This window comes from Lipotes vexillifer, unplaced genomic scaffold, assembly GCF_000442215.2.
Source record: "Lipotes vexillifer unplaced genomic scaffold, Lipotes_vexillifer_v1.1 scaffold648, whole genome shotgun sequence".
Lineage (NCBI taxonomy): Eukaryota > Metazoa > Chordata > Mammalia > Artiodactyla > Lipotidae > Lipotes > Lipotes vexillifer.
Window position 1 is genome coordinate 1040515 of NW_006797096.1, and position 25315 is coordinate 1065829.

General features: G+C 37.7%; 2 protein-coding genes across 2 annotated transcripts in view; one reads left to right on the top strand and one right to left on the bottom strand.

Annotated features, from left to right (window-relative positions):
* Positions 1 to 9086, bottom strand: part of TYW5 (tRNA-yW synthesizing protein 5) — an 18362-nt gene extending 9276 nt beyond the window's left edge. Inside the window, exons 1-2 of the mRNA XM_007469196.1 lie at positions 8980 to 9086; positions 4251 to 4405 (exon numbers count right to left, since the gene is read on the bottom strand). Coding sequence (XP_007469258.1) covers positions 4251 to 4405; positions 8980 to 9057 — 233 coding nt within the window. The 5' untranslated portion in view covers positions 9058 to 9086. The remainder of the gene's footprint in view (positions 1 to 4250; positions 4406 to 8979) is intronic.
* A 277-nt stretch (positions 9087 to 9363) lies between these two features.
* On the top strand, positions 9364 to 18500 carry MAIP1 (matrix AAA peptidase interacting protein 1). Its single transcript, XM_007469197.1, has 5 exons — positions 9364 to 9820; positions 13330 to 13401; positions 14905 to 15031; positions 16261 to 16408; positions 18195 to 18500. The coding sequence occupies exons 1-5, from the start codon at positions 9371 to 9373 to the stop codon at positions 18271 to 18273; spliced, it is 876 nt and encodes a 291-aa protein (XP_007469259.1). The 5' UTR covers positions 9364 to 9370; the 3' UTR covers positions 18274 to 18500.
* The last annotated feature ends 6815 nt before the right edge of the window (positions 18501 to 25315 follow it).

The following is a 25315-nucleotide window of genomic DNA, read 5'->3' on the forward strand; positions in this document are numbered from 1 at the left end:
TGTGTGTGTGTGTGTGTGTGTGTGTGTGTGTGTGTGTGTGTGTGTGTGTGTGTGTGTGTGTGTACACACTGCTTGTTGGGAGTTTGATCTATCTTCTGTTTTACAATATCCATAATTTTTATTATAACCTATTATGTGGAATTCTAAATTTTCAAAATTCATTTAGCATTGAGCTTATTTGACCTAGGTTGTCTGAAATTTTGATTTCAAATAGATCTACAGTATAGATGGATCCTTCTCATATCAATATACTCCTATTCCAAGTTGCTATTAAGAAAAATGTTTCTGGTTCTATGGTATATATGGTGTCTTTGGAAATAAACCAACTTTCTAGCTTTTATTGCTACTAATTTTCAAGTGTCCTCGCAAAACAAGCCTTGTGATGAATGGGGCAAGCTATCAATACCAATGCTACTTCGGAAGAGACAAGCAAACAGTCCAATGAAGACAAAGCCCCTCTGCTTCTCACCAACCTGCCTGCCTTCCGGCAGTAGCACACAAAACTGCTCTCATCCTCCTGTACCACCCTCTATCATTTCAGGCTTCTGAGGAATAGCTCAGGAATTCCAGTGAAGTGACCAAATTTTATTCTTCTTAAATATTTCTGCCCAAATGCCCGTCTCCTTCCATCCTGGTGAACAGGGCTGAACACTGCAGAAGCAAAGTTTGTTTCCTTTACCTCATGCTCTTGAGCCTGAAGGGCTGTCTTTTCTCTGCGTCACATCCTATCCATCAAACCTTCTAGAATCAAATGTACTGCTCCCTATCTGCAGATGATACCTTATCAGGAACATCAAGACAATGACTTCAAAAGCATCTGGGTCACTGTACTCCATCCTCCACACCTCTGATTAAGAGTTGTAATCTTTCGCTCTTATTACCAAAATATCTTTCCACTTGATATCTGTACTGGGGAGGTAAGATTTCCTTGTTAAGAAGATGACCTTGCAATGTTTTCCTAGAAATATACTGGGTTAAGATAAACGTGGAATGTCAGCTGTCAGAACAGGTAACATTGTTTATTGTAAAAAATGACCCTTTGGGAATTCCCCGGCGGCCCAGTGGTTAGGACTCCACGCTTCCTCTGCAGGGGACACAGGTTCAATCCCTGATTGGGGAACTAAGATCTGGCATGCTGTGCAGTGCAGCCAAAAATAAATAAATTTTAAAAAAGACCCCTTATTTATTGTGTCTAGACTAGAAGGATGGTGAGTGGACTATAGCCACCTGTTAGGAAGCAGAGGACTTGGCTTCTCCGTGTGTAGCATAACACAGTAACTGAGCATGTTCCTTGGAGGAACTGAGAAGCCAAGGTCATGAGCCATTTCATGCTGCTGGTTTCTGTGCACTAAGTGGCTTAGCTAAACTAGGGTGTTTCTGCATCCACCTCTATAGTCAGTCTTGTTCCCTTACAAGTAAGCTATCACTTGGTGAGCCAAAAAATGGCTTCTGGATTGGTATAAGGACTCCCACTGATTCTATCCTGCTGGAATACTGTTTCCTGCCTTGTATCCTTTTGCAAAGGTAAGTGAGTCTGATGCCAGATTATGGACTAGCAGGTGTCAATCAGAATTTAAGGACACACTGCTGATAATTATGTAGAGTGAGCACTCCAAGAGAGAAGAAAGGAGTCTGTCATCTACTCAGACCAATCTACTACTACAGTTTTGGCTAATAATATCAACAAATTTATTTGTTCAATGTTTTCCATCTCTGACCTCACTATATACTCTTCATTCCTACCAAAGCATCTTTCAAGAGTTTGGGAACAATGTGGAAGCCTCTCTGGGCCAAAACTACCTCTGAAGTTGGTGCAGTTGCTAAGGCTTAGCTTTTTTACTAGAGAGAACCCAAGACCTTTACAAGAAGAGGCCAGATGGAGTAGCTCAGTCCAGAGAAGCAGAACTCAGGTGCCCCCAGCAACCTTCTCCTTTAGGTCGTAGTACCTGTCAGAGCTTCTACAGAAACTAAGTTGAGAGAAGAGGAAATGAGGTATATGAATTGTTAAGTTCCTTGGCCTTAAGGTCTTATCTATCCTATGCATGTTTCAATAAGAAGGGCATCTGCTATAGAAGTTCCACTTGTCTGGACTGACATACAGACCAGTAAGGGAGGTAGTATCAAGGAGGGCTTAGGATTATTAGGACTTGGTGGAGTCAGGCAAATTTGAGTATAAGTCTTAGTTCCAACATTTAGAACTATACAATCTTGAGTAAGTTATTTAACGTTTTAAACTTCCATTTCCTCATCTGTAATAATTATTATTTAAAAAATCTACCTCACAGAAGTCTAAATGAGTAATATAATCTAGGATGCACAGTACCTGATATATAGTAAGTGTTCAATAAAGGACAGATGGTGGGGTTAACAACAATGATAATGCAGCAGCATGCAGTAGTTACCAACATTTAGAAAAAGAAGAAAAAAAATCTTCACTGTTCTGCTCCCCATTTTGGAAAGGCTGCTTCGCAAAATCAAGATCAGGAATGATGAAAGTATAACAAACAATGAGAGCAGGATGATGATAGGAGTCAGATGATGTGACAGGCAGAAGCAGTGAAGCAAAGCTTATATAAGATTCAGACTTAAAAAAAATCTATGGCCAGTAGAATAACAGCTGTATCCTTACACTACACAAGGCTCTTCTTTTTTATAGTATACTGACTCTGGAAGAACAGTTAGAGCTACAAAGAGGAGAGTAGTAAAAGCTAAGACTTGGAAACGTATTTATCTTCAAATGTTTAAAAAGCAGAAATGCAACCTTAATCTGAACTGATAATAATTATATATGTGCGTAGGTTTTCTTACTTTCTAGTCTGTCTTTGGTCTAGATGCCTCCCTTCTTTCCTACTCCCTGATAACTGCCAAAAATGACTAAATCTATTTTCCTTCTTACTCTAAGAAACTAATCTTGCAACTCCTTAGTAGCTGTAGTGAAAGGCTTAGAGGAAGCTGTAATAGGAACTATTACATAATATATGTGCTTCAAAAACATGTTTTAAAAAGTTTATAGGACATGACATAACATCAAGGCAACTCAAGATGAAGTTTCAATACCCATTTGTTACAGCATTGGGCTCCCTGGAAAATAAACATCATTAACTGCAGGCTGAAAAATGCTCATCATTCCAGCACTTTCTTGATTTAATAAAAAATGAAAAGTTCTTACACTTGGAAAAATTTATGGTAATTAAATTCAATCCATGGCCTATTAAAAACCAAAACTGTAATGGCAAATATTCAAAGGATCAAAAACCGAGAAATGCTTTGGCAAGCTGCTATATGAACTTGGGAAACTCTACTGAGAAAAGAATGGCCCTGGACATTAGAAGCTCTGTTTAACTCATCTTTAAACTCTGGAAGGAACAGTGAAAGCCACCTTTCTTTAAAAATCAGTCTTTTGTGAACAACATGGTTTTTCAATAGACTGAATTTGCTGGGAACTGCATGTGCTCAGAATTTGAAAGTTGTTTGTTTTTAAATTTAACATTTTTAGTGAAACTCAAGGGAATAAACTCATGGGAATAAATAGCACATTAAATCTATGAGGTTGTAGCATTTAAAGCTTTCAAGTTTAGCTATTCCGCAGCATTTAACTATCTTTTACTTTTAAGACATTCCAAAGCATAAAACAACAACCATGAGGGACATTTAAAGTATTTAAGATTATTTGGACAAAAAAGAAAATTAAGCCTGATTTATCGAAGTTGACAAAAGGTTATACCAAACATAGCAACCACTTGTCTTATATTTCTGGAGAGGGCAGAAAAAGAAAACATGAGCTTATACTTATCTAAAAACAGTCTGGAATTAAAAAGTCTTCCCAAAATAGGGCATTTAAAAATCAAAATAGGTTATAAAGGAAAACTTTAGAATTTATTACTCTAGATAACAATTACTAATGTGGGAGGATCAAGTAATTAATGAAGCATTGAATGAATACAGTACACCGAGCTTTAGATGAATCTAACTTTAGTTACAGAAATTCTGCTCTTTCCATGACTCCAGAAGGTACTGGGTACACACTATATTTTTAAAATGGTCTTTGGAAATGTCTTTGTATAATTATGTAAGCTCAGAATTCTTGTCTTTTAAAAGCCATTCTTTAAAAATTAGTAAGCTATTCCACAATTATATCAAACTAGCCAAAAGAGAAAATGCCATATAATCTTTGTATAATAATGCAAAAATATTTTAAAAGTTTAAAAAAAGTTATGTGTATCCCCAGAGTAAACCTCAGAAGAAAATACCTATACACAAAGTTCTTACTAATGAAGTCCATCTGGGCAACTGCAGCAACATGAATCTTCACCTCTTTCCTCCCTCCAATTTGGCTTAGGTAATCCACTGTCCATTTGCTTGTACATGTCCCCAAATCAATTCCTTCCAACACTAGAGGTTTTCTCTGTGTGGAAAAAATCAACCAAAAATTAGGGAAAACCAACAATGTATCAGGAGCTGTATTTGGTAATAAAGGGATAAAAACAAATAAGAAATGATTCTTTATCCCAAGATGCTAAAAATCAAACCTTCTGACAATTCATGCTGTAACTAAAACAGGAAGAGGACACATGTAATATAGTTAGAACAAAATTTTAACATTAGGAAATCAAAACCAAACAAAACAGAAGTGCCACCATAAGCTTAGAAACAAGAGAAATCTGACTATTATTTAAAGCATTCTCTAGAGTGTTATTTATGACAAAACATACAATTGATTAAAAGTTGTGCTTTATACTCAAATACTGCTTGCAACTTTTTATTTTGACACCATTCTAAACTTAATGAAAAGTTGTAAAAACATTACAAAGAACTCCCATATACCATTTACTCTGAGTCACTAGTTGTTAATTTAACATTTTGCTCCACTTACTTTACCATCTGCTCTCACTCTTATTATATGTGTACAGAGAGAAACATATTAAAGATAATTTAATGTTTTCTAAACTAGTTCAGTGTAAGTTGCTGACATCATGCTCCTTTATCTCTAAAACTTGAGTATATTTTCTGAGAACAAAGACATTCTTTTATATAACAACAGAACAATTATCAAAATTATATTTAACACTGATATAATACTTTAATCCAGACTGTATCCAAATTTTGCTAATTGTCCTTATAATATCCTCTATATTTTTTTCCCTATTTCTGAGATGCCACATTGTATTTAATTACTATATCTCTTTTACTCTGGAACAGTTCCTCAGACTCTCTTCTATGACATTGACATTTTTGAAGAGTACAGGCTAGTTATTTTGTAGAATGCCCTTCAACTTGGGTTTATCCGATGTTTCTTCATGATTAGATTCAGGTTACTCATTTTTGGAAAGAATGTACCACAAAAGCAATGTTGTGTCTTTCTCAGTGCAACACATCAGGTAGCACATGATATTTTCCCTATTATTTATGATGTTAATTTTGATCAACTGGTAATTCCTGCCTCAATCAAGTATTGCTACAATGAGTGTAAAAATCGTGATTAAAAAAAAACAACTCCATCACCTTCTACATGTACTAGTTGGTATTCTAATGTAAAAATCAGCTCTAACTTCTCCATTCACTTATTTTATTCACTGAGTTATATTCTACTGATATAATTTTGATGCTCAAGTTATCCCAATTTGGCCAGCAGGAGTCCCTTCGAGCTGCCTCTTGTGACGTTTTACCTGAGCACTTATTACTTTATGGAAAAATAATACAATCCAGTATCCTTTTACATCTCTGTCCAAGCCCTCTAGTCATTTCTTCAAGCAGCTCTGATTTCTTCTAGTGGGGAATGCTGTTTAGAAACCACAATCTGGGTGCTGAATGTGTTTATGACTATTGGTGTGTCATTACTTCTAGGCTTTCTCAGTGGACAGAGCTAGGAAACACATGAAGGTGTGTATATACTCACTCTCTCCTCCCCAAATATACATATATACACACACATATTCTGCATATGCATATAGTTATATCTATTTCTCTTTCTCTCTCAATATGTACTATACACACACACACAAGTAATGGATGTATGATGAACCATGATACTTCCAATATGGATACCTAATTCTGATCTTATACCACAAGATTTATTCTAATATTCATTGTTTATATATGTGTAAACTCCCTTCTCTTAGTGGGAAACCTGGTCCCTATCATCCTCAATGTTTAATCAATTGTACAATCCCAGAATTCACAATAAGTGCTTTTGCAATTGCTAAGTTATACCACTGTAAAAAAAAGTCTACAAACTAGAATTCAGTATTGTTTATGGTTCTTTTTGTTTTTAGACTGATATATAATCAAAGAACTGTGTTCAAAAGTGACTTAGGTTACTTCTCCTCCTCTCCCTTACTTAGGTTCACTTGTTACTTTTATATTTCCACCGCCCCTACTTTTATATTCTATATTAGAGTTTGGTTGGTTTTTTTGAACCATTCCTTATCCTTGTTAATTTTACTATTATTATTACTGTAGAATATAAAACAGTAACGTGATCTCCAAAGTCAAAATTATACAAAAAAGGTCACCGCATCTATAATCACCCACCTCATAATCACTCATCCCCTATAGATAACCAGGTCTCATTAATGTCTGGTTTATCGTCCCTGTATTTCTTTTTTGCATAGTGACCAAAAATATATATACTTTCTTATTTCCCCTTCTTTTTTATACAAAAAGTGTCTTATTATGTATTGTTTTTATAATTTGCTTTTTTAAAAAAATTTAAAAATATATCCTGGAAATCACTACTATCAGTTCAGATTATTTCCCTCAGTCTTTTTTACAGCTTAGTACACCTTAGTGTAAATGGACAATTTTATCAGTCTCCTATGCATAGGTTTTTAGGTTATTTGTAATAATTCGCAAGCATAATAAACACTAGAAATTTTCATACTGTTGGAAATATATCCCCAGAGTAAATTCCAAAAGAGGAATTGCTATATCATAAAGTAAACACATCAATAGTTTTGTTAGATATGCCAAATTCCCCTCCATGAGGGTTGTACTACTTGGCATAAAACGTGAGAGTACCAGTTTCTTCAGAGACCTACAAAGAATATTATTATTAAAGCCTTTTGATTTTTGCCAATATTACAGATAAATGGTATCTCAGTTTAATTTCTCTTATGAATAAAACTGAACATCTTTTCATGTGTTTAGATGCCGTTTTTATCTTTTTGTCAACTGTTCATTTTTTAATCAGATTTTTGCCCTCCCCCCCATTAATTTTTAAAAGTTCTTTACATACATGGGTTTTTACTGCCCTTTAATGAAATATGTTGCAAATATTTTTCTCCCAGTTCGTATTTTATGTACAATTTTAATCATTTATCACACCTCAGTCATAGTTAGAAAGCCCTTCCATAGACCTAGATTGCAGAGAAATTTACCCATGTTTTCCTCTAGTACTTAACGTAGTTTCTTTTTTTTATTTAGATCTCTGATCCATTTGGAGATCACTCTTGTGTACGGTGTCAGATATAAATCTAATTTTATCATTTTCTAAATGACTGTGACCATCCACTTGTCCAAGCACCATTTATTTAAAAGTTCATCTTTGCCCCAGTGATTTTTAAAATGTCACGTTCATCACATGCTAAATTTCCATATATATATAAATATCTCCAGAGCCTGGATAAATACTTGTGTGTGTGTACACACATCTATCTTCATCCAGACTTTCTATTTTATTCCTCGTCTGTCTATTCATGCACCCGTACCACACTATTAAATATTAAAACATGTTTAAAAATCTGATAGGACTATAACCCCTCACAGCTTTTCTTCAGTGTTTTTAGGTAAAAATGTCTTGTTTTGCAATTTAGTTATTAATTTCTAGTTTTATTACATTGTGACCAGAGTGTTGTTTGTAATTTTCCACTTTATGAAGCTTAGTGATGCTTTGTGACATATTGTATGTCTTGTCTGGGAAGCTTAAATTACAAAACACTTTTTGCTATTCATCTTCCAAAGCATTTCCACATACATACATCATTTGGTCTTCATAATACTGTCCTGGAGGCATCTTATACTAACGTGTCCTGCGGTGGGGTAGGGAGGACAGCAACCTATCTAGCACTAGTCTCCCAAATAAATTAAGGCTTGAATCCTCCCTATAGGTTGCTGACTCCTAAAGAAAAAAAGTTCATCCCTGACTTTTGTAATACTCAGGACTGTAGCTCAATGACCACCCTTATAGGTGTAAATATCAACTAAAATTGCTGGAGGGGGGGCGGGTTTCTTTATCATGAGCAGGCTAACTGTAAACCTGTGGGTTTTTTTTTTTTTTCTGTAAATATCTGCTGGCCTCTTTATTCTTAGTTTTTCTGAAGCCTGGATTCCCTTGCAAAGCACGGCAAGTAAAAACACTTTTTTTCCCCATTAGTATTTTTCTCTGAGAACTAAGGTTCGAATTATACGTATAAGAGAATCGAACGTCTGAACTAGAACCCACGTTAGTTAGAATCCAAGACCAGTGGAAGTTTGTCGGGGGATTCCCATTGCTTCCCCTTTTGGCTCAGTGCAGTGAAAAACTTCTTCAGATCCAGTAACTCGCGTAGACTGACAGGCGCCGTTCAAGCCACTGGCTGTGGTTGGGGGCAAAACCTCCTCTAGATTTTAGGAAACCCGATGGAAGACTGGTGGTGGTGGTGGTGAACTCCCTGGGTTGCCATGGTAACGGCAGAAGACTTCGTAATCAGACTCCCGCAGGGCTGCTAAGCAGCTAGCAGGGCTTCCTGGGCAAAATATTTCCCGTACAGCGCTCTGCCGTCAACCTGCTCCCCAGAAACGTGGAACGGAAAACTTAACAGATGAGCCAGTCAACATCCCCCATGTGCCCTCTCCCTTGGCCGCCGGGCCAACCAGCCACCTTAAGCCGACAGCCACCTCCTCCCACACCCTGGATCGCAAGAAACCAATTCGGAGCCGCTGGAGCGCTAGGGACGGGTATCCATCGGCTTCCCGCGGTTCTGCCCCGCAAGAGGGCCTCACCTGCGGATACAGGTGCTCCATGAACTGCTCCTGCGAAACGCCCTCGAGCCGGGGTACCAGGAAGCACTGCCCGGCCATGGTTGCTCACGCCCGTCCTCTTCCAAGTCCTGGGAACCTCGGCCCTAACACGTTCCAAACGCGCGGACCGCCCGGAAACAGGTCCGGGAGAGAAAAGGTCCGCGAGGCTGGCTGAGTCGCGAGAGCGGCGGGTTCCGAGCGCGGGGCTGGGGGCCGACGGGCATGTGATGGAGAGCAGGGAAGTGGCGAACTCACCAGAGGTGCAGTAACAGGCCAGCTTGACTCTCCAGTCTCTTTCTCCGAGTCCCGCCGAGGTGGTTTCCCGCCGACTTCATTTCCGTACTGCACAGGCAAGGGGTGAAAGGTCACAAAAATGGCGCTGGCCGTCAGTCTTTTACCCCGCTTGCTGCTTTCTCGGCCTCTGCCGGGCTCGGCTGCCCGACTCTGGACTCCCGGTTCGGCCGACGTGTGGCCGCCGTTGGCTGGACTTTGCTGCTTCTGCCGCCGCCGCCCCGGCTCGGGAGCGGCCCCATTTCCTCGAGTCTCTTGGGCCTCCGCGGCCTTGGCGCTGCCTGCTCGGGCTCCTCAGCGTCCCCTGCTCAGCCCTCTGGGACTCCCCACAAGCCTTCCCGCTTTTCCTTCCTGCCCTCGGCGAACCTACAGCACCGAGGAGCAGCCCCAGCAGCGCCAGAAAACCAAGATGATCATCCTGGGGTTCTCCAACCCCATCAGCTGGATTCGGACTCGAATTTACTCCTTCCTTATCTGGGCCTATTTCGACCAAGAGTTCAGCATTGCAGAATTCTCAGAGGGAGCGAAGCAGGTTTGTTTATTTCTCTACAGATAATCTCTCCACCTCTCATGCATTCAACTATTAGACACGCAGAAGTGTTTAGCGGTGGGGTTTCCACTGGGTCTCAAATGATAACATGTGGGTAGTGACCCAGACACAGCCCTCTGGCCACTTCTTGATTTAAATTAAGCTTCTGCTTCTGTTGCAAGGTCGCCGAGAAATAGGGTTTCGATGGAGACACCAAGGTGAAGTCCCTTAATTACTTTTTCTACTCTCTACAGGTTTTGAGTCAGAAATGGATTCAAAGCCTCTTTCTGCCACGTAAAAGCCACATGGCTTTATTTTTTCTGAAAAAGACAGTATTGATCGTATGCTGGTATTGATATATTTAATCCTAGCTTTTTTTCAGATTATTTCTATAAACACAGCCATTGATATTTATTTATGTGACCTGTCAGTTATAAATTAAATGTTTTCAACTTTATAATCAATGTCAATATTAACTCCTGCTTTTGCTTCCCCGAATCAACTCCTGACTGATTTATGTTTTTATAAAAAAATTAAAAAGTAAAGAGCAAGCTTGATTAACAGCATTGTAAGGGATAAACCTCTGCTCATGTCAGTTCTCAAAATCTTTTGTCCATGCAGAGGTAAATGGGCGTGATGCTACTGTTCTCCACCACTCTGCTGATGACTTGAGCTTGTCTACCTCATGCTTATTTATGTGTCAATAAGGAATGGAAGTCATCTCCCCACTATGGGCAGGATTCAAGCCTAAGTCCCTATTTTCTCAGAACACAGAGGAGCATGGGACACTTTTTAGTCACTCTTTGATCCTAAAGTTTCTCCAGCTGTGAGCTATTTTAGCCCTCATCCTTGCTATTAAGTAGTATCTGCACCCCTTCATCAGCCAGTTTGTATACAGTCTTGCCTCATCTAAGTCAATTTTTGTGCATTTAACCATTCTGATTTCCAAAAAGAATGTTGGGTCATCCATGGCAAATATTTAGTGATTTCATTAAACCAGCGGTTACTTTAACATACCTTTCAGATCAAGCAAACCAGTTTTTCAACACGTACGACTTCAAAGAACATAGCTGAAAAACCTTCCTCCTACTAGACCTCATAAGGCAATTATACCTTCCTTTGCATAGATGTAATTCTAGGACTTGGGAATAATCCGATGCAAAAACACTGGGTAGATTATCTACTCTCATGGGCTCAATTTGCCCTTTCCTCTTAAACTAACCTCCTATCAATAAGATGTTATCTTGGGATGTGAATATCAAGTTATCAATTAGATCATGTTCTTTAAGATTTTTTTTAATCATAGAACATAAAACAAAAAGGGACCTTCGTGCTCATTATTCTAGTCTAATTCTTTCAGATGATAAAAATCAAGTTCTAAAAAGGTGAAACGATTGGCTCAAGGATTCATAGCTAGCAAGTGCTGAGGTGCATTGTCCTGTAACCCACTCTATAAGCAGTCTTGGTCCTCCAGAGTCACTAGAAGTTGAGATGGTTAAGTACAATCTAGGCAAGCTTTCTTTAAAAAAAATTTATTATTTAAAAAAAATTTTTTTGAAGTATGTTGGTGTACAATATTATATATGTTATATATATATATAGTACAGGTATGCAATGTAGTGATTCACAATTTTTAAAGGTTACACTCCATTTATAGTTATTATAAAATATTGGCTATATTCCCTGCGTTATATGATATATCCTGTAGCTTATTTTATACCAATCTAGGCAAGCTTTTATTCATCATGTGAGCCAGAGGAATAGGTGGTCCTTAAACACCTTTATTAGCTCCACAAACCCTACTTTCCATTGATAGGCACATATGACAATATACCTTCCCTATTACTGCCCTCAAACCACTAACCATGTACTGTCTGTTTTCCTGTATCTTGCTAGCATATTTTGGCCTTTTCTATGAAAAAGAGGGCTATTTCCTAGAAGCCTGTTTAGGTTAGGCAATCTTATATCACCAAAGCCTTATCAGGGCAGCCTCCTAATGATTCATTATTACCTTATAGAATAGTTTGCTCAGGTGTGATCTTCTTTGGCCACACAAACTAGAGTCTCATGTTTGGGTTTCAACATGATGGTTATGGTCTTTGTTTCTTCTTACCAAATTTCACCCATCTTCTGCACACAAAGGCTTACTAAAACATATAGTGTTTCTGAACCCTGAGATCCTCTAAAGTGTTTTCAAGGGATCCTCGAATCCATTTGGAAGTGTGCTTTTCCTCAAAATTCAACTCCATTATTGCTAGGGCTGCCGCAACAAAATACCTCAATCTGGGTTGCTTAAACCACAGAACTTTATTTTCTCACATTCTGGAGGTTGGAAGTCCAAGTACAGGGCGTTGGCACCTTGTTGGTTGGTTTCTTCTGAGGCCTCTTTCCTTTTCTTGTAGATGATTGCCTTCTTGCTGTGTCCTCACATGTTGTTTTTTTTTCCCCCTCTGCATGTGTGCCCTAGTATCTCTGTGTGTATCCAGAGTTCCTCTTGTAAGGACACCAGTCAGATTGGAATAGGGCCCACCCTCATTTGACTTCATCACCTCTTTAAAGGTCCTGTCTCCAAATATAGTTACCTTCTGAGGTACTGGGAGTTAGGGCTTCAGCATATGAATTTGGGGGAACACAATTCAGCCCATAACAATTATGAGTATTGTCTGTCTGACACACCTGTGCATCCTCTTTCTCTTGCCAGTTCTTGAAATTTCATCTTAGATATTACTTCCTTTAGGAAGCCCTCTCTTTTCCTCGCAGATAGCTTAAGTGCTCACCTGTATGCTCCCAAATCATCCTGTTCTTATTCCTGTCATAATTTTTGAACTTGTCAGTTTTCTTGGCTCCCTCCTCAAGTAGACTGCAAGCTTCTCGAAGACAGGTAGAATCTTAATGCACAATTCCATTCCTCACTGCTAGGAATGTGGAGGATTTCAGTTGGGTCCCTCCCACTTTAAAATGGGATCTCGTACTTCAAAGTTGGGATCTACTGTATTAGATTGTGCAAACTCATTATCTTTTCTCCCGCTTTACCAAACCTGCCTTATCTATCTTAATGAGGTACAACTGCAACCCAGATCTCCAGACTCCCAGTACCATCTAGGTTGTGCTGCTCTGTATTCATGATTAAGAGGAGGATCATATAACAGTCACAATGGTTGATTACTTCATCATTATTTTAAAAGGAAATATATAGGAGATTTTTTTATTGAGGACATAGTATGTACACCACACACAATCTTTTCCCAGGTCCTTGGAGTAGATATATAATTAGCAATCTGCTCACTTACTACTGTCCATGTGGGAAGGCTACATGAGAAAAGAAAAGTCAACCAACTTTGGAGGAGTTATGCCTAACACCGATATCTAGTGTTTGACATTGTCTATTGCCTTTATCATAAAATAGTCTTTGTTACACTTAGACATTCAAGTATGAGCATTGTACATTGTATGGTATTTCACATGATATCTTGAAATAATAATCACCACCCTCCCCCCACTGTTTTTTTAAGGCTTTTGCTCATGTGTCCAAGTTACTGTCACAGAGTAAGTTTGATCTATTGGAAGAACTTGTGGCCAAAGAGGTAAAGTATACTTTTATTTTTCCTTAAAAAATAAATGTATTATTCTCTTGCAGTAGAATGATATACGTTGTCCTTATTTATGTTTTAAAATAGTATGCATGCTTACTTAACTTCTTGTCTTATATGTAAAGTGGGATAGTAGTAGTATTGTTGGGAAATCACGTGAGATAGTATATGTAATGTAGAGCACTTAGAATGGTATATGGTTCAACCAAAGACTATATATGTGTTTGCTTTCTTCATGGTATTTTATTGTGTATATGCAATATAATTAATTTAGCTAGTTTCCCATTGATCAATGTATAGCATTTTCAATTCCTCTGCTATTCCAATGTTGTTGTCAATATCCTTACATATCCATTACCATTGACAAAAAAAAAAGTCTCCTTATTTTTCTCCTAAAAGATTAGCCTTTCGTATTTAGATTTTCATTATTCTTATGGTTGTTTGACTTTTGTATTTGGTTTATATTAGAAATCTATGACTATTCCCACTGCCACCCTTAAGTAAAATAAATCACCCTTAAATAAAAAAATAAAATAAAATAGTATGCATGCCATCAGCCAAAGTAGAGTCCCTGTATCTTGCCTTTTGGGTACTTGGGGTCATATAAAAGTATAGAATGACTTGCTACTTAAGGCATAAGTAAGTTAATATGATGTCTTTCAGTTCTTATATAGAATTCTGTATAAGAACTGAATTCTATATAAGAACAGTTCTATTAGGAATTATCTAATTGAATAATCAGATCCCTTTCAGCTTTGCTTTTTCTTTTTAATTAATTAATTTATTTTTGGCTGCATTGGGTCTTTGTTGCTGCGCACGGGCTCTCTAGTTGCGGCGAGCAGAGGCTTCTCTTCGTTGTGGTGTGCGGGCTTCTCATTGCGGTGGCTTCTCTTGTTGTGGAGCATGGGCTCTAGGCGCACGGGCTTCGGTAGTTGTGGCACGCGGGCTCAGTAATTGTGGCTCTCTGGCTCTAGAGCGCAGGCTCAATAGTTGTGGCGCATGGGCTTAGTTGCTCCGTGGCATGTGGGATCTTCCCAGACCAGGGCTCGAACCCGTGTCCCCTGCACTGGCAGGCAGATTCTTAGGTACTGCACCACCAGGGAAGCCCCTCAGCCTTGCTTTTGAAAATGAATAAATATGGCAGTGAATTTTAAAATATTTTTACAAAATTCATTCCATGAAGAATTCACTCCACTTTTTTTTTTTTTTTTTTTTTTTTTTTTTTTTTTTTCCTTGCGTTATGCGGGCCTCTCACTGTTGTGGCCTCTCCCATTTGCGGAGCACAGGCTCCGGACGCGCAGGCTCAGCGGCCATGGCTCACGGGCCCAGCCGCTCCGCGGCATGTGGGATCTTCCCGAAACGGGGCACGAACCCGCGTCTCCTGCATCGGCAGGCGGACTCTCAAGCACTGCGCCACCAGGGAAGCCCCCACTCCACTTTTTGAAAAGCTTTTGAAAATTCAACAAGTGAACTATGGTTTGCTTTTTCCATACTTAGACACTACGTGTATTGAAAGAAAAGGTTACTTCACTACCTGACAACCATAAAAATGCCCTTGCTGCTGACATAGATGAAATTGTATATACATCAACAGGAGACATCTCCATTTACTACGATGAGAAAGGTAATGCTGGAGCATAGTCAACTTTAAATGACCCACAATTGTCCAGATAAGCTAAACTAGTGAATAATCATGGAATAGTGACATTTTTTTGGTACAAGTGGATATTTATAGAACTGCAGAGAAAATAATACATTCATTCTTTAAAGCCCTAGCTCTGGAAGACTTGGGACATGGTAATAGTTTCTTATGCCTTTCTATCTAGAACTTTTCCCTAATGTTATTTAATTCACAGAAGAGAGCATTGTAACTTAAGTTAATGAAGATTGTCTAAGACAAGCTGCTCGCATATCTTAAAATGAAAATATTTGTGTTTCAGATGTCCTAGCTGAAAGGAAAACAATTGAATATTTTAAGTGTCTAGCTGTATGTTAAGTAGGAGTAAAGAGTAAAAGAAAAAGTAAATAATATTAGCTAAAGACTGTTTTGAAAGTAACATTAACTCAGAACTCCCAAATTGGATTTATTTGGAGATGATGAAAATAGTTGAAAGGAACTTCAGCGTTTATCTTGTTCTTCTCCTTGTCCTATTTTCCCTGAAAACTTACTGACTTCTACAAATATTTGCAGTGTATTATGTGCTAGGCACACAGGAAATGTAGTCTTTGCTTACACACTTGCTAAGGCAGTTTTGACTGAGGACTGTTAATAGTGAAAAAATTTTCACACACATATTAATTTGAAACATTTGTAAAGGTACTTTTAATGATAAATATTTTCTTCTTCCTAATATTTCAAATTGCATCTTAGCATGTGGTTACTACCTGATTTTTGCACAGGACGTTGTCGTAATCACTGGGCATAGTAAAGTGAATTAGGGGTAGAATAGAAGGCTTCTTTCTGGCAGTTGGGGTTAAGTTAATGACATAGCAGCACAAAAGTGTTTCTCCCCCCGCCCTCATTTTTGGTTTGACAATAGATATCTGTTATCATAATTTTAGAAAATGCCACAAATTGAAAGTAATCCATGTAGTGCACTTGGTACAAAGTACCTGCTCAGTAAATAGTAGCTCTTACTAGTGTGATCCAGAGAGGAAGGTGTCATAAACCCCAGGAGAATTTTCTAAAAATAAAAACGTGTCAATACAGGTATCTTAAGTTAGACTAGAATGAGCCCCAAATTTGGTCTGTAACAGCTGTATAATTACTGCCAGTTGCTGATTTCATTAAGGATATAAGGATGATAGATTATTGTGATTTGTATTTGTATGTGTGTATGTTTTTTCTCTAAGGAAGGAAGTTTGTTAACATCCTGATGTGCTTTTGGTATCTAACCAGTGCCAACATCCCCAGTGAAACTATAAGTGGAGCCAGTGTGTTCCAGGTTAAGTTGGGGGATCAGAACGTGGAAACTAAACAACTTCTTAGTGCGAGCTATGAGTAAGTCTAATTACATTTCATTGTTTCCTTTCTCTAGAAAATAGAAGGTAGTATGAAAGTATGAAAACTAAAGGGAGCTTTAGGGAGAAAAAAATTGAAATTTGACAAGTTATTTATGAAGAGAGAAAGTCAGAAAGACACACTGGCCATGAAACAGGAGTGTTCAGAAATTAGGAAGAGGTAATATTGCTAAATTTAATTAAACTGTATTTCAGCTGTCTATTGCTACGTTACAAAACTCGGTGGCATCAAACAGCCATTCATTTTGCCTGCTATTCTACTGCTCAGGAATTTTTGGAAAGGCTCAGCTCTGGAGTTTTCTCTGCTCCCTCTGGCATCAAGTGGGGTGGCCGGAGCTAGAGGGTCATTTCCACAATGGCTTCTTCACTCATGTGGGCAGCACCATGGTGCTCCTTGGCTTCTCCACATGACGTCTTATTCTCCAAGGCCTCTCTTTGTGGCTTGGGCTTGTGGTAGTGTTAAGCTAGTCACATGTTTACATGGTGGTTGGCTTCCAAGAGGCAGAAGCCAGAAGATGCTAGACCAGTAAAGGGCTATGCCCAATATTGGAACAACATCATTTCCACCATGGTTTGCTGGTCCAAGCAGTCATAGGATCTGCACGGTAAAAGGGCATGGAGAGACTCCACCTCTTCATGGGGCAGCAGCAAGTTCACATTGCAGAAGAGCATGTGGGATGCAAGATGTAGTTATGACCATCTTTGGAAAATAAAATCTGCCATAATTGGCACATGGACCATCCACTCACTAGACATTTTTTGACCATCTCCTATTTACCAAGTACTCTGGTAGGGGTTCAGATACAGAATTGAAGGGTTCCTGCCCTTAAGGAGGTACTGTCTAACAGGAGGTTAACAAACTATTTAAGAGACACTCTAGTGTATTATTGTACTAATAAAATTTGGAACAGTGAACAAGTCAAGCGAGTCAGTGGAGACATAGTTTAATATCTATTTAAAAGAGAATACTTTTATGTCATAGTTTAATATCTGTTTAAAAGAGAATACTGTTATGTCACCAGAGTTATACAAATTTGCTTTAAAATAATGAATAAATCCCAAAAACGACCTAGGAAAGAAAATATCCTGGTTTGCTAAGGTAAAGGGAATTATATCTTCATTTTTTTCACTTTTCTTGAAGGAGATGTGCTTTTTTTCTTTTCTTTTTCTGTTTTGAATTTTGCTTTATTTGTAATTACCCAAAATATTCTGTATATTTAAATACTTAATTTAAATCTGCTGAATTGTCTCTTTTTTAAGATGTCATTTAGAACACTATAATCAACACTAACCTTGGGTTCTTCTGATATTCCCTACTAAGATCACAGGCAGCTCATAAACACTGCTATTTTCAAGATTGGTCTTAGTGCAAGCTATGAGTAAGTCTAATTACATAAACCAACTTCCATGAAAGTGCTGTTTTTATCACCATATTCCAATTTATTTCTCCTCATATTAGGCGTATATTATGGCTAGTACTTAACAATAGAATAACATTGAAGTTCCTCTCAAGGACTGGCAGGTGTTGGAGTGTATGTAGATCAGTCCATTAAAAATACTCATTTTAGTTGAGAATGCACTTCTGATTTTGTGGGGATATATTTTGTGATCAAATTGGTAGATTAAACTTTTGATTTTTATTTACCATTAACTGTTAGCTTTTTGCTAACAACTGCCTTTAATATATACTTGCAAATTATGTAGTTATCCAGGACTTATATCTTGGACTGGTATAAGATTCATATTATTTATAATTTTTTCCCTAGATTTCAGAGGGAGTTTACACAAGGAGTAAAGCCTGACTGGACCATTGCACGGATTGAACACCCAAAGTTATTAGAATAATCAATCTTGGAAAAATCAGCTTATTGGACTTTTAGCAATTACTGTGAAGAAATAAGGAAGAAAACAATTTCAGATCAGTTGATCTTCACTTAATCAAGTCTGTGGATTACTTTTGTATTATTTTGAAATTCTCCTTGTAGTAAATTGGCATGATACAATAAAGCATTTTCCACAGATTGTCATCACTTTCTGTAGAAGGAAGTCAAAGTAAAAAAATTACAGCAGCCCATCATTGGCATCATATTCAATATCATTTCTAATGTTACATGTATATGTATATATACACAAACTCATTTTATAGACAATAAAGAAGATATTGAAAAAATTACACATTTTTAAATTAATAGTCCTTAAATATTTTATTTGTGGTTAATACACATATACCAATAATTCAAGTATGTGTAAGATTTATTTTTAAAAATCACTGCTGCTATTTGATTACCTCTTTGGTCACTAGCTGGATGAGAAAGAACAGATGGAATTATAGCAGATGGGTCACTACAGTACTAAAAATCAGTGAGGCTTGCTAAAGCACAAAGAGAAAAAAGAAATAGAACAGTAACTTACTCCCCTATGAAGTAATATGAAGTCTTCTAACATACTTGTATTTGGACTCCTAGAAGTTGGGATAGGGGAGACAAAAACAATGTAAGAAATAATGTCTGAAAGTTTTCCTAATTTATGAAAACTATAAACCCACAGATCCAAGAAATTCAACAAGCAGGGAAGCACATAAAACCTCACGGGCTTCCCTGGTGGCGCAGTGGTTGAGAGCCCGCCTGCCGATGCAGGGGATACAACAGGTTCGTGCCCCGGTCCGGGAAGATCCCACATGCCGCAGAGCAGCTGGGCCCGTGAGCCACGGCCGCTGAGCCTGCACGTCCGGAGCCTGTGCTCCACAACGGGAGAGGCCACGACAGTGAGGGGCCCCTGTACCGCAAAAACTGCAGAAATTTTGATTTCCAAAACACAAAGGGAATATTCAGAACAGGAAGAAAACACCAGGAAGTCATTGTAAAACAGTGCACATACCACCTTTCCAGTCAGTGACGGTAGGGGGAAAATACAGGATCAGCTTAAAAAAAAAAAAAAAAAAAACCTCACTAAGGTACATCATAATCAATTTGTTGAAAACTAGAGAAAATTAGAAAAGCAGCTAGAGAAAAAAAAAAGACACATTCCATACAGAGAATGACTATATTTCTTCTCTCAAACTATGCAGGTTAGAGGCCTTGGCATGACATCTTTAAAGTACTGTAGGAAATAAACCCGTTGACCTAGAATTCTATATTCAGCAAAAATATCCTTCAGAAAAGGTGAGAAAATACTTTTTCAGACAAGGAAAAGATGAGAGAATTTGTTGACAGAAGACCTGTTTTATAAGAAATGTTAGGGGCTAGTGGACAGAATAGAGTAAAAGGACCCATGCATATTGGACAACTGATTTTTGACAAAGGTGCCATAGTTATTCAATGAGAAAAAAAAAGTCTTTTTAACAAATGGGTAACTATATATTCAAATAGGAAATAACCTCATCTCTCGCCTCACACCATACACAATTTTAGTGCAAAATTTAGATTGCAAAATGGATCATAGACTTAACAAAATCTAATACTCTAGAAATTCTAGAAGGAAACATAGAAATTGCTGTCTTGGGATAGAGAAAGATTTCTTAGAAGACAAAAAGTGAATCTTGAAAAAAAAATTTATAAACTGGAATTTATTAAAATTAATACTTCTGCTCTTTGAAAGACAGCAGCGAGAAAATGAAAATCCAAGTCACAGATTGGGAGAAACTATTTGTAATCCATATATCTGACAAAGGACCTGTATCCAGAATATATAAATAATGCTCATAGCTTAATAATGAAAAGTTAAACAGCTTTGTACAGCTATCATGACTCATCAAACTGTGGACTTAAAATGGGTACATTTTGTTATATGTAAATTATCATATATATGTACTGTTTTTTTTAACAAAGTGAATCAGCTATACATATACACATATCCCTGTATCTCCTCCCTCTCTGTCTCCCTCCCACCCTCCCTATCCGACCCCTCTAGATGGACACAAAGCACCGAGCTGATCTCCCTGTGCTATGCAGCTGCTTCCCACTAGCTAGCTATTTTACATTTGGTAGTGTATATATGTCCATGCCACTCTCTCACTTCGTCCCAGCTTCCCCTTCCCCCTCCTCGTGTCCTCAAGTCCATTCTCTACGTCTATGTCTTTATTCCTGTCCTGCCCCTACATTATTATATATTTTAATGCAAATTATACCTAAACAAAGTTTGGTAAAATATTTAGCAAGAAAAGTAATTTGCAGGAAAATAGGCTCAAATGATTAAATTTTTTATAAAGTATAAAAGAGTTAATCTATTTTTCATCTAATCTTAGATGAAACAGATAATAGATCAGTAAGGCACATATTGCTAAGATGAAAAAAAATGAAACCAGTTAAACTATCACTTGCCATCTGTGTAAGATGCATCTCCAGTGATTTTAAAATGGATGGTGAATGTGTGATTTAGAATCAGTGAAATACACTGTGATTTATTGTTTGTGAAAATATACATAAATTGTAAAACTTTTTTAAAATGCAAGAGATTAATATGGCACTAAACTCATTATAGTGGCAACTGCCTCGGGAGGACGGGAGTGGAATGTGACTGTAATGTTTTGGTTCTTAAAAAAAAGTACCTGATACCCAAATAATGCTCTTTGTATATGGTTTCTCAATAAAAGGAGACGGGCATTGGGAGCAATTCCAGGTCTATGCAGAAAACGAGCAAGAGTAGCCTGAGACATATTCTTGGGCTGGGAAGCAAGGACGCTATCAAAGCTGACTGTGGTAATGTTGAAAGTTATTTATTACCATTTAACAAACCCAAAATTTAGTAGCTTAAAAATAACAATCACTTACTTTACTCATAAATTTGGGCAGGGTTTGACTTGAAAGTTTGTCTGCTCTATGTGGTGTTGACTGAGGTCACTTGGGGATATTTATGTGAAGGCCAAGCTGATCCAACATGGCTTTACTGGTGCGTCTGGCTCCTTCTTAGGGATGGTTGAAAGGCTGGATGCACTGGGTCACTTTTGGTCTCTAACCGATCTTTAAATTTTCCCCCCAAATTATGTTAGATACAGATGAAGTAAATTGGCATATCTTCTACCCCAGAAAAATTTTCTTATCCGTGTTATTGAATACAGCTGTTTTATCCTTACTGTGATGGGTCGTTTCACCAAAGATTTTGACCATTTAAGGTTGTATGGTAGGGGTCCTAAGGTATTTGTCTTGACCTCACTAGCTTTTATCCTTACAGATCTTACAATCCAATTGCTCCCAGTGAGTTCAACGTTTTTTGTTTTTGTTTTTTTTTGTCTTTTTTATTTTTGCAGCGAGGGGGTAAGGTTCCACATATCAGTGATACCATGCAATATTTGTCTTTCTTTGGCTTATTTCACTTAGCATAACATCCCCCAGGTTCATTCAGGTTGTAGCACGTGACAGGATTTCCTTCTTTTTTAAGGCTGAATAATATTCCATTATATAATTTACCACACACACACACTCACACACACACACACGCACACACACACATGCACAAACACACACAAATATTCCATATCTTTATTCATTCATCTGTCAATATTTAGTTTGTTTCCATACCTTGACTATTGTGAATAACGCTGCAATGAACATGGGAGTTCAGATATCATTTCGAGATAATGATTTCATTTTCATTTTCTTTGGATATATGTATGCAGAGTGGATTGTTCCATCATATGTTAGTTCTATTTTTAATTTCTTGAGGAACCTCTATACTGTATTCCATGGTGGCTGTACCAATTTATAGTCCCACCAACAGTGCACAAGTGTTCTCTTTTCTCCACATCCTTACCAGTGTTTGTTAATCTTTTGACTTTTTGATAATAAACATCCTTACAGGTATTAGGTTTTTATTTTTACTTGCGTTTACCTGATGATTAGTGATGTTGAGCACCTTTTCTAGTACCTGTCGTCCATTTGTGTATCTTTTCTGGAAAAATGTCTATTCAGATCCTTTGCCCATTTTTTAATTGGGTTATTTGGGTTTGTTTGTTCTGGTTTGGTTTGGCTGTTGAGTTGTATGAGCTCCTTGTATATTTTGAATATTAACTCCTATCAGATACGTGGTTTGCAAGTATTTTCTCCCATTTCACAGCTTGCATTTTCACTTTGTTGATGGTTTCCTTTACTGTGCAGAAGCTTTTTAGTTTGTGTAGTCCCACTTACTTAATTTTTGCTTTTGTTGCCTTTGCTTTAGTGTCAAATCCAAAAAAATCTTTGCCAAGACGAGTGTCAAGGAGATTACCTCCTATGCTTTCTCTAGGAGTTTATGATTAAACAACTATATACTCTTCCCTTAGATTCATCAAACATTAACATTTTGCTATCTTTCTTTTTCCTTTTCTCTCTTTACACACACACACACACACACACACACACACACACGGTTTTTATCTAAACCATTTGAAAGTAAGTTTCAGACGTCATATACTTTACTCCTAAATATTTCAACATGCATTCCCCGAAAATAAGGACATTATCTTATATAAACATAAGAACATTAGCAATAATTCCATATCATCTAATATTTAAAACCAAATTTAAAATTCTACCAGTTGTCTTAAAAATATCTTTTTGAACTGAGATTGAAGCAAGGTTCACACATTGTATTTTGTTATTATCTCTTAAGTCTTTTTAAAATTTTTAGGATATCCTCCATCCTTTTTATGACATTTCAATTTTGAGGAGTCTAGGATAGTAGACATACAGCATGTCCCATATCCTGAATGTGTTTGATTATTTTATTATGATGTCATTTCTATAACCTGGAAGTTAGGGCTAAAGGCTTAATTAGATTCAAGAATATCTTGTAAGTGATTTGTGTACTTCATAATATATAACACACATTATATATACATGTATATACATATATGTACATATATACACACACATACATACAATTTGTGGTAGGCTGAATAACGGCTCCCAGAGATGTCTACAACCTTAGCTCTGGACTCTGAATGTTTTATCTTACATGGCGATATGGCACTTTGTAGATATGATCAAGGATCTCATGATGGGGAGAGTATCCTGGATTATCTGGGTGAACCCAGTGTTATCCCAGTGATCCTTATAAAAGGGAAGCAGAAGGGTCAGAGTCAGAGAGAAGGAGATGCTATAATGGAGCAGAGGTTGCAGTGATGTGAGAGTCAAGGAGTGTAGACAGCATCTAGAAACTAGAAAAGGCGGAAACAGATTTTCCCCTAGAGTCTGCAAAAGGGACACAGCTATGCTGACTCATTTTAGACTTCTGACTTCCAGAACTATAAAATGATAAATCTGTGTTGTTTTAAGCCACTGAGTTTGTAGTAATTTGTTACATCAGCAACAGGAAATTAATATACAAGATAATCCTTACATGAATCAGTATTCCATTATAATTAGCAAAATGATTCTCTAATTCTGTACCTTTTGCTGGCATTCTATAAAAGAGAGCCCCCTTCCCTTTAAAAAACTCACCACAAACTCATGAATTTTAATCATTCAATGTAATATCAATTACAGTAGTTATTCTTCTTGGTGCTTAAATTGACCCCAGTTTGCCAGTGGGATCCCCTATAATCTGCTGTTTCACGTTAAAGACTGTCACGACCCTGTCTGAATGCTTCTGTGTTTTCTGGCACAACAACATGTCCCAGGATCTTCTTGTCCACTTCCTGCCTCAGATTTGAAAAATCAGTGCTTTCTCCAAGGAGTCATGATTTCTTTTCAGGGTAATTTCTATAGACTGAATATTTGTGTCCCTCCCAAACTCATATATTGAAATCCTCAGTTGGATGTTATTAGGAGGTGAGGCCTTTGGAAGGAATTAAGTCATGAAGGTGGAGCTCTCATGAGTGGGATTAGTGCCCTCATAAAAGAGAGCCCAGAGAGCTCCCTCCTTCTGCATGTGAGGATATAGTAAGAAGGTGGCCCCCTACGAACCAGAAAGCGGCTCTTGCCAGCCACTGAATCTGCTGGCACCTTGATCTTAGACTTTGCAGTCTCCAGAACTGTGAGAAATGTTTGTTGTATAAGCCACCCAGGCTATGGTATTTTTGTTATACCAGCCTGAAGAGCCTGAGGCAGGATCATGTTTAGAAACCAAGATTTGGGCATCTTGAAGCATTTTAACCTTTTATGTCTGCAAGAGAATGTTCATATTTATATGTATTTGATATTTTGGGTCATTTATCTAAATGAACTTTGGGAGAGCTAAATATGGATTGTTTGCCTTTATTTCTGTCAACTTTATTTAAAAGAACCCCTCCCCATCTCTCTCTATGCCCTAATCCGGGTTTAATTTGGTTTATAGCACTTCTCACATCCAACATTGTAGTAAATATTACTTTGTTGATTTGTTCCATTGTCTGTCTTTCCAACTAAGGCAGGAACTTTGTCAATCTTGTCCACTGCTATATCCCCAGGGCCCAGAATAATATATGGTGCATAGTAGAGCTCAGTAAATATTAGTTGAATGAACAAATAAATGAGCAAGCCTCACTACTGTTGCGTTTCCTGGCTCACGTGACAGAAGTATTTTCCTTCTTGCTTTTGATTTAATGCCCTAGCAAGCTGGATGTAATTTATTTTATCATGTACAGTCCCCCCTCAAGGCGTATATGGTATTACTGGCTACGTGACCTTGCTTTTATAGTCCTATAATAAATGTTATTTATTCTGAACACCACACGGTGGAGCCAGTTGTGTATGGAATGTAAATGAGGGATCGGCAGTAAGTTTGTTAGGGTCTGAAGTCACTGAGAAACAGGAGGATTGCTTTGCTTACTGACAGATTTTTGTACATAGATATGTTATAGGCAGCTTCTCAACAAAAAAGTTTTTTGAACAGAATTTGCAGATGTTAAAAGGGTTAAATATATGAGTCAAATCAGAGGGAACTTTTACCCTCATGTCTTCTCTGATTGCTGGAACCATAGATTATAACATTC